Source organism: Leptopilina boulardi, unplaced genomic scaffold (assembly GCF_019393585.1).
Source record: "Leptopilina boulardi isolate dan_hultmark-lab unplaced genomic scaffold, ZJU_Lbou_2.1 LbouV2_179, whole genome shotgun sequence".
Classification (NCBI taxonomy): Eukaryota; Metazoa; Arthropoda; class Insecta; order Hymenoptera; family Figitidae; genus Leptopilina; species Leptopilina boulardi.
Window position 1 is genome coordinate 1,015,281 of NW_026137728.1, and position 10,391 is coordinate 1,025,671.

General features: G+C 22.1%; 1 protein-coding gene across 1 annotated transcript; it reads right to left on the reverse strand.

The window, feature by feature from the left end:
- Positions 1-8,810: 8,810 nt before the first annotated feature.
- LOC127277767 (spliceosome-associated protein CWC15 homolog) lies at positions 8,811-10,365 on the reverse strand. The gene is made up of 3 exons (XM_051299129.1): positions 10,104-10,365; positions 9,552-9,855; positions 8,811-9,086 (listed from the first exon to the last, which is right to left on the reverse strand). The coding sequence occupies exons 1-3, from the start codon at positions 10,232-10,234 to the stop codon at positions 8,844-8,846; spliced, it is 678 nt and encodes a 225-aa protein (XP_051155086.1). The 5' UTR covers positions 10,235-10,365; the 3' UTR covers positions 8,811-8,843.
- Between the last annotated feature and the right edge of the window lie 26 nt (positions 10,366-10,391).

Genomic DNA, 10,391 nt, shown 5'->3' on the forward strand with positions numbered 1-10,391 from the left:
ATTATCTACAATAATTATTCATTTCATTTTTTTTGGCTCTTAAACGAAAATCAAATTTACACATTTACGAAATTATTCCACTTTTTTTTTCTTTCTTTCAACATTCAATTTCATTGCCATTGAGTGAATTTAAAAAAAAAATTATTTTTAATTAATCATATTTATTTAGTTTTTTAATTTAATTAATTAGAAATTTCGAATAAATTATAAAAATTTAATTTATATGATAAAATAATTTTTATTTCTTTTTGGTATTTTAAAGGCTGCTGTCTGTTTACTTATTAAAGAAAATAAAAAAAAAAAATTGAATATCTTGTAAAATATAGAAAAAAAGGGAAATTACCTTTACAGTTGAATTTTCTTTCTCCAAAATCGGTGACATCTTGATAAGATTTTAATTGCTCAATCGCATATTGAATACGTCTTTGTATAATTTATAATTCCTTTTTCAATCGTCCAAAATTTGTTCGTTCTTGATCCTAAATAACTTTAATTTTATCTTATGGCAAAAAAAAAGTGTTAGAACTGAAAAGAACTTTAAAAATTAATAAAAAATGTATAATATAAAAAACAATTATTTAAAATAAAATATATTAAAAAAAATTAAAACATTTACTTATCTGAATTTTCCCACTTGAAAATTAATTTACCAGTCTTAAGACTCATATATGTAATTGTTACAAAATATTACAAATCTTCAAAAATAAAATACTTAAAAAAATAAATACATAAATATAGGTAAAATATAATAATTCCATAATAAATTAAAAGTTTCCATTTTTTTTCCATCGAAAAATGTGAACATTTTAGTAATAAATAATTTAAATTATAAATTTTAAGAATCGATTTAAAAATAAAAATTAGTAATTAAAAATTTTAAAAAAATTATTAATTAAAAATTAAAAAAAAAATTATTAATTAAAAATTTTTAAAAAAATAGTAATTATAAATTTAAAAAAAATTAGTAATTAAAAATTTAAAAAAAAATAGTAATTATGAATTTAAAAAAAATTAAGTAATTAAAAATTTAAAAAAAAGGAATTTTCTCTTTTGAGAGAGAAATTGAAAAAATGATAAATAAGTCATTAATTTTTACATAATTTATGAGATTTTTCAATTTTTGAACCAGTTTTTGAATGCGGTTTCAACTTTTTTAGAATTAAAGTGAAATTACACCACGTATACGTGCACATATATGTGTATATATTTGAATTACAAGATTTCCTGGGTTCTCTCTTTGAAGATTTAATCTCCCTAAAGAATCTCACGAAAGAAATATGAGAAAGAAAGTCTCTTAGGACAAGGTAATGACAAGGTCGAGCCGAAAATTAGTTACGCCAACACACAGCATCAAACTTTATAGTTATACATATATATATATAGCACTTCTTTCAGTGCGTCAGGCTTGTTAATATAATTTACAACATTTTTTTGAACGTCAAAATTTATCATAAAAAATAATTTATAATTATTTAAAAATTATATTTAATATTTATATTTAAATAAATAATTCTAATAAAATTTAGGAAAAATATTTTAATAACTATATGAATAAAAAACGAAAATGATTTTTTAAACGACACTCCTTTTTACAGATAATTTAAAAGTATATGAAAGTATTTATAAATAATAATAAAATAATAATAAATATTATATTGTTTTGTTTTTTAATTTCATTCTAAATTTAATTAATATAAAAAAATAAACTAAGATTAATTTATAATTTTTTTAACCGTCAATTTGAGAATATCGAGTTTATAATTTTAAAATTATGTCAACCTAAAAAAACAAATTAAAAGAAACAGATATTTTGAAATCGTTTCGTTTCGTTTTTTTTTGTTAATTTTTGAAAAAATTATTTTGTATCTTTTTTTTAAAGTTATTTTATCTCTCGCGTGCCAAGGGAATACGTTCCTGATTCATAGAAATAGGACCGCCTCTGTCGAAGAGTAGGCGTGTACAGACCATTCTTCTTTAAAGTAGCGAGAAGGATCAGGGCTGCTGAACAATCAGAATGCAATGGCGGTCAAACGAAATAAAACATCCATTTTTCGAAAAAAAAAAAAAAAAAAAATTCAAATTAAAGTTTCAATTATTTAAATCAAATTGAAATTTTTTTTTTTTAAGTCTCAATCAAAACGGAAAACATTCTATTAATTGTATTACAAAATGCAAGTAATTTAACATAAATACATTACATTAAATTTTTATTTTAAAATTATTTTTGAATATTATTTTTGAATTAAAAAAAAAATTTATAAATTATTAATTAAAAAATATATTAATATTTATAAAATATTTTAATAACAATATTATAAATAATATGAACTATTAATATTTTAATATTAAAATATTTTCTTTTAGTACTTTTTGTACGATTTTATGATCCTATAAATAAATATTAAAAAATGAATATTATTATCATATATTAAAAATACAAATAATAGAAATTTATTTAAATTTTAATTTTAATTTTTTTTGTTAACACAAATTTTTTCAGAATAGTATTACAATATTATATTTTTAAACAGAACGCAAAAATAATTATTCAATTTTGAAATTAATCGATACTATTATAATCAATAATTAAAAAACAAACTCAATATTGTTAATATAAAAAATTTGTCACTAAAAAAAATTTTTTTTTTAATATTTAAAAATATGCCCGTCTATATTAAATAAATAAAATATTTTATGGAATTTATTTAATTTAATTTAGCATTAAATTAATTAGCAAATTTAGCAATTTAGAAAAATTCTCATTTTTTTTTTTTTGCAAAAATATCAAGCCCACGAAATATTTATATATTTTGTGGAATTTATTAAATTCAAAAGACAATTTAGCAATACAGAAAAATTCTCATATTTTTTTTTCAAAGGAAAAAATTTAAATATCTAACAAAATTGACACTTAAAAACGAAAATTGCAAAATCATTGCAAGGCAAAAAAAAATTAAATTATAAGATTTAAATAATATTAAGTGAATTAATTAAAGTGAAAATTTATATTTAAATTAACTATTTCGATTTAAAAAATATAAAAATAAATTGTTTTTATATATTTGATGGTGAAATTTATTAAATACAGTTACATGTATATATATATGCATATACATATATAACAAGAAAGATCTACAGCCCTGAATCGTCATCTTATTTGCTGCAGGAGGAGAATACGAAACTCTACTGGGATGAGAGACAGGCATACACCTCGCGCTTGCTATGGCAAGAAGAATAAATAAAGTAAATAAAAGACGCGCGTGTGTGTATATAGATGGGAGGTAAATGAGAAAAAAAGAGCAGAAAGAGAAGGAAAGTGCCCCGGAGGCGAATTCCAGATGAGCGGATCAGGAATCTTGGAAAGATTTGTGCGCGATGAAGTGGGGAGAGAAATATTTCCTGCAATTTCCGGACATCGTCATTTTTTTTCCCCCTACTACAAAAAAAAAGAGAGGAAAAAAAAACCCATTTTGCAATCATTAAATAAAAACTTCAAAATCTCTTAATCCCTTATATATAAAAGTATACCTCTATATATAAAAAAAAATTTCATTACTGACAAAAAAATATCAAAAACAAAAAAAAATTATCTAAATTTCTTATTGAATTTTAATTTAATAAAATTTTCAAACTTATAATGATTTAAAAAGTAAATTTATTTTTAATATTCAAAAATTTCATAAAAATTCTGTCCAATCGAAATTAATATGAAAATTCGGTGAAATAAAAATTTTTGCAATTAAAAATTGGGCTAAGTAGAAATTCTATGTTAAATAAAAATTTTGCTGGATGAAAATTTGATCTAATAAGAATTATAATGAATAAAAAATTGGCTTAATGAAACCTTTGTTAAATATTATATAAGAATGATCGGTTAAATGAAAATTCGTTCTAATAAATATTCGGCTAAATAAACCAAGTTCTCTTATATTAAAATTTTGAGATAAATATGCAAAAATTCATTATTAAGTATAACAAATTTTGTTTTGTAAAAATTACGTTTCCTAAAAATTCGGTTTAATAAAAAATTTCGTCAATTAAAAAGTCTATTAAAAATTTTGCGTAAAATAAAAATTGCCTTAGTTAAAAAATCGCAGTTAAATAAAAATTGGAGGAAGTAAAAATTTGATTAAAAATTTCGTTTTATGAAAATTGAGTTAAATATTAATTTTAGCCAAATGAAAATGATGTTAAATAAAAATGCGATGAAACTATAGAATTTGCGCTATAAAGAATTTACTCTGTTAATTAATTTAAAATTCCAAGAATTAAATTCTGATATATTTAATGAAAATTTAGCTTAATAAAAATTACGTTAGATCAAAATTTTTCTGCATTATAAAATAGAGGTAAATTAATATTCGTAAAAATAGAAATTTCCCTATAAATGCGAAGATTTAAATAAATGAAAATTCTAAAAACTGCGATCAAATATAATTTTGTTAAAACAAAAATTCGATAAAATAAAATTAAATATAACATAAAATATAGAATTTCGAAGCAGATTTAATTCTCAGTAATAAATATATAGAAATTCTATTTAATTGGAAATTCGGTTATATATTTCAGCTAAATAAAAATTCGGTTTATTAAAAATCCCGTTAATTAAAAATTCTACAAAATTTTCATTTTATAAAAAAGAAAATTCTGCCAAATCAAATTACGGTTAAATAAAAATTATAATCACTGAAAAGTTGCTTAAGAAATAAAATGAAAATTCAGTGAAATAAAATTCGATATAAGAATAATTGTATTTAATAAAAAAATTCGTCTAAATAAAAGCTCTGTGAAATAACAATTCGGTTAAATAAAAATTATAATCACTGAAAAGTTGCTTAAGAAATAAAATGAAAATTCAGTGAAATAAAATTCGATATAAGAATAATTGTATTTAATAAAAAAATTCGTCTAAATAAAAGCTCTGTGAAATAACAATTCGGTTAAATAAAAATTTGTTCTAATAAATATTCATTGAAATAAAAATTCTCTTTTATTAAAATTGAGAGAAATATATGCAGAAATTAAATTAATTAAAAATTCCGTTTACCAAAAATTCAGTAAAATTAATTTCTATATCAGAGGGCAAATATGAAAACTGTGATAAAGTAAAATTTAAGTTAAATTTCCATGGAATGAAAATTCTGCATTGTACCTATAAAATTTGGTTGAATAGAAATTCTATTTAATGAAAATTGGGTTAAATGAAAATTCAATTAAATAAAAATCCCGTTAATTAAAAATTCTACTAAATTTCCATTTTACTGAATGAAAATTCTGTCAAATGAAATTTTGGTTAAATAAAAAATCTATTTATCGAAAAGTTATACTTAAAAGGTATAGAAATTTCGATGAAAAATTTCATTTATCGATAATTCAGTTTGATTAATATCTACATCAGAACAAATATATATGAAACTGTGCGGCAAAGTAAAATTTAAGTTAAGTAAAAATAAAATTCAAGTAAAATTTTGCATAGAATGAAAATTCTGCATTGTATAAAATTTGGTTAAATAAAAATTCATTCGAATAAAAAACCTGTTAATTAAAAATTCCACTGAATTCTCATTTTACTGAAAGAAAATTCTGCTAAATTTAATTGTCATTAAATAAAAATTCTATCTATATATTATTCACTGAAAAGAAAAAAATTCAGTTGATAAAAAATCTCGTTAATAAAAAATTCTACCAAATTTTCATTTTACTAAATAAAAATTCTGCCAAATGAAATTTCAGTTAAATAAAAATTATATTCACCGAAAAGTTGCTTAAAAAAATGAAAAGAAAAAAATTCGGTTGATAAAAAATTTCGTTAATAAAAAATTCTATACCAAATTTCCATTTTACTAAATAAAAATTCTGCCAAATGAAAGTTCAGTTAAATAAAAATTATATTAACCGAAAAGTTGCTTTAAAAAAATAGAAATTTCGAGTTGAAAATTTCGTTCGTCGATAATTTAGTTTTATATAAAACTATATATGCAGCAAAATAAAATTTGCATTCAACATTATAAAGAGAAAATTCGGCTAAATTTCAACATTTGAATATACCTATATTCGATACAATGATAATTCTGATGATTTAATCAAAATTTTATATATTATCATTAATGCGCTCAGCGCCTCTCGTCTTGGAGGAGCTCTATGATGGTGAAAAAAAGGGATCGGGACACGTTAGTTGGCCAGGTCGCGGTGCCAGAGAGTCTACCCTCGTCTCGAAGATATGTATAATGTACCAGCTGTGTATTTCCAAGACCCATTCCATCGGCAGCGGGAGGCGGTAGACTGCTTGCCTCTGGCTCTCGGAACCCATGGGACCGGTTATACTTGACCCAGCGCTTTTACGCTTTACGCTCTCAGGAGAGACCGGCTCGGATCGGAGACCCGCTACCGAAAGAAATACTCGTATATTCTTATGTGTGTATGTCTGTGTGTGTGTGCAATTCCACGGTCCCGTCCTCATTCCTTATGTTTCTCCGCTCACTAACATAGCTCGCGCTTTGCGCTTTTATTACTTCTTCTCTCATTCCACGCATATACAAAGAACTTAACGACCTCTTTGTTGATCCCACTGTGGCTCCAAGGGGCCCTCTTCAAATATAAAATCAGCCGGAAGGCGAGCACGCGATTCTTTCCTATATAAGAGATCGCACGTGCGAGTACCACTCCGCTAGTCATTGCTTTTTCAACACTCATATATATATATATATATATATACACCTCTCAATAACACACAAATCATTTATAAATGTTCCACTTTCCCTCTATAATGTTCATTATAAGTGTATACTTTTCCTCATTAACGTAGAAATATCGCACAGGTTCAAAATATTTCGTTTATTACATTTCTGTTTTGCCATAGAGATTTTTTTTTAAAAAAGTTCGATTTTCTATAACAGAATTAACATATTAAAGTTCTGAACATTCAAAATGTATAGAAATCATATAATTTGGGTCTATAAATTTTTTCAAAAAAATTACTCCTGCTGTGAAAAATAAACAATTATTATTAATTTATTTTTTTGTTACAAAAACCATTAATTGAGGAGCATGAATTTCTTATAAAAATCAATTAATTAGAATTTTTGCTTTATAAAGAATTTCATTACATACTAATTTAAAATTATTAAATTGATAACAATAAAAATAACAAATTGATAAAAAAAATTTTTTGATCAATTTGATATTTTCAGTTTCAATTTGATAATTTTAAATTAGTGTAGAAAATAATTATTTTTTACACGAATTTCCAAATTTTCAAATTAAAATTCGAAAGATTTTCTTTTTATACGAATTTTTATGTTAAAAAATTTTTAGCTATCGAATTTTTCACAGAATTTTTATTTTATAGTCATTTTCTTTACATAAATTTTTATTTAAAAGAATTTTTTAACAGAATTCTCATTCGATAGCTAAAAATTTTGTTAAGACAAAAATTTGTATAAAAAAAATTCTGTCAAATGCTAATTCGAACAATAAAAATTCGTCAAAAAAAAAAACAATTATTTAAAAAAAAAAAAATACTTTAAAATAAAAATTCGAATTATTTTTAATCAAATGCGTCCAAAATTTGAAATTAAAAAAATTAGTTTACAAATTTTTCGTTCATTTGAACGTTGAAAATTTGCAGAACATGAATTAACTGTATAAAAATTATTTTTAACAAATTTTCGACAAGTTAAATTTTTAATCGATTTTCTATCAAATTTCTATTGAATCAAAATTTAATTTAAAAAAAATTTTCATATTTAACCAAATTTTCAATTAGAATGAATTTTTTGTATAATAGATTTTTTTCAATCACCGAAATTCCATTTAACTGAGAATTCATGAATGTTCATGTCATTTAGAAGAATTTTCGTGACGGCAAATTTCAAATTACCTAATTTCGGTTTAGCAGAATTTTTATAAAATATAGAGTTTATAGTTCATCGAATTTGTATTGAATAAAAATTTCTCTTTAATAAAATTTGTATTTTATTTATTAAATTTAAATTATTTTTCTTCAAAATTTCGTTTAAAAAAAAATTGTTAATTTAGCAAAATTGTTTTTTAATTTAATTTATTATTCGAAGATTCACTTACTTAAATTTCCATTTACCAGAATTATTTTACCGAATTTCTACCTAATAATAAATTTTTTTTTCAATCAAAGGTTTAATTTAAATTGAATTTGTTTTACGAAATTTTAATTTCTGTATTCATGAAATTTTTCATTAAAATTCATTAATAAAATTAAAAATAACTGAAAAATAACTGAATCAGTAAATTAAATAAATATTTAATCAGTAAAATAAGTAACTATTGAATCAGTAAAATAAATAAATATTAAAATAAGTGTAAATAAAACTAAAAAAAATTAAAATATCTTTCATTAACATTATTTGATATGCAAAACGCAATTTTATTATCTAATTTTTTTTTTTAATTATCTAAAATATTATTATATTGAAAAAATATTTAATTCCTCAATTCAAAAGTTAAAAAATGTTTTCGAAATATTTTATAGATATTTCAAATCTTCAATAAAGAAACAAATTTAACTGAAAAGAAAAAAGAAAACTTAACTTTAATTGTGAAAAGACAAAAAATCAATTTCATTTATTATCGACGATCTTATTATTATACAATATACAATTATAACTTAATTGTATTTTATTTCTATTTTAAATTTAGATATTTTAATTTTCCAATTATTATACGATAATTATAATAATATATCTAAGAATATAATTCCTATAACAGAAGTGATTTTTTTGTTTCGTTAAATACGACACTTTTTTGTAGAAAAGTCGATTATTTTTTGTAATAAAAATTAATAATAATAATAATAATAATCTAATTAATTATTTAACGTACTTGTCCATAAATTTTCGATGAAATTCACTTCGTAGGGAATCATTAATGAAAACTTCGTGCTTCTTTTTTGGCTCGGATCGTGCACAATTTTTGAATACAACATCGTCGTCCCATCGGCGTCTTACTTTTAAATCAGAACGACTTGCCTGCGATGAGTAATTTAAAAGAGGATTTCCAGAAAGAATATTTTCCATTCGTATTCTTTCTTCTTCTTGTCTTTTCTCCAATTCCTGAAATCAAAAATTTTGTTTTTACATTTATTTATTATTTATACTAGAATTAATTAATTAATAAATTATAAATAAAAATATAAAATAAATATAATACAATTTATAATATATATAAATTATTTATATTTATTCTTTATTAATTAGTAATTATTTTAGTTTGTTTCGTAGCTTTTTATTCTTCATTTCTTATTCCTGGATGAAAACTTTTTGAAAAATGTTAACTTAATTGTAATAATATTTTTTTAAAAATGTATTTTACATGTAATAAATTATAAAATTTAACATATTTTTGCATAATTAGTGATAAATTATTAATAATTTAAAGTATTATAATTTAGAAATTAAATAAAATTGAAAATTATATAAATTTTGAATTTTTTTATCTACTAAAGCTCTTTAAAAGTAGAAAAACAGTGAAATTGAATTTAAAAAAAAAAAGAAAATGAAATTTCCCTGAAAAAATACCTTTTTCTCTTGCTCAGCTGCCCGTTCTCTTTGAATTCGTTGTAATTCTGCCATAAGAGCAGCAGTATCGTCATCGTCACTATCAGAATCAGATTCATTTTCATCTAAAGGATCATCAGCATCGAGACTTGCTGCAGGAACTTGATCCACTTTTTGCCGTTTATTTGAAGGCGCTGAACTTCTTTCAGGTTCAATCATACGACGATTCGACGTCTTATCCTTGTCACGTTCCTTTTCTCGATCTTCCAATTCTTTGCGAAAATCTTTATTTCTAAGCTCAGAGGCCGAATTCTGTCCATGTTCTCTAAATAAATAAATAAAATAACGCAAAAATTTGTCATAAAATTAAGAAAATTCTTCAATTAAATTTAAAAATCTATACACAGCTGGAAATAATAAAACACAAAATTTGGGACGACAATTTAGAGGTTATGTTTTAACAAATATTGCCCATATTTATAATTTATATATATACGTAATATAAAATTTGTTTCAATATAAAAGTAAAATAGACAAAATTTCACAATTTGTAATTATATTTTAGAAACTTACCTGTATTTTAATTTAGTGTGAGAAGGAAGATCACGAGAACTGTATTGTTTCGAGAGTGCACTTAAATCTTTTTCACCACGACCTTGTCCGCCTCTAGCTGGATCGAATGTTGGACGAGCTGCTGTTGTCATTTTTCAAAAACTTATAAATAAACTAAACAAATTAATTGATAATATTGCAAATATTCAGAAATTTCGTGTTAGAAAATTGACAAATAACACATAAGCTTTGTTTTTGTTCAAACTGAACTTGGTCACAGATCATATATATGACACTGTAATCAGTGTT

What these genes read in the sequence shown, in the direction of transcription:
- LOC127277767 (XM_051299129.1), bottom strand. Translation starts at nt 10,234, where the DNA reads ATGACAACAGCAGCTCGTCCAACATTCGATCCAGCTAGAGGCGGACAA. An exon ending in CACACTAAATTAAAATACAG is followed by an intron (nt 9,856 to 10,103) that starts GTAAGTTTCTAA and finishes TTATTTATTTAG; the next exon opens with AGAACATGGACAGAATTCGG. An exon ending in CAGCTGAGCAAGAGAAAAAG is followed by an intron (nt 9,087 to 9,551) that starts GTATTTTTTCAG and finishes TTTTGATTTCAG; the next exon opens with GAATTGGAGAAAAGACAAGA.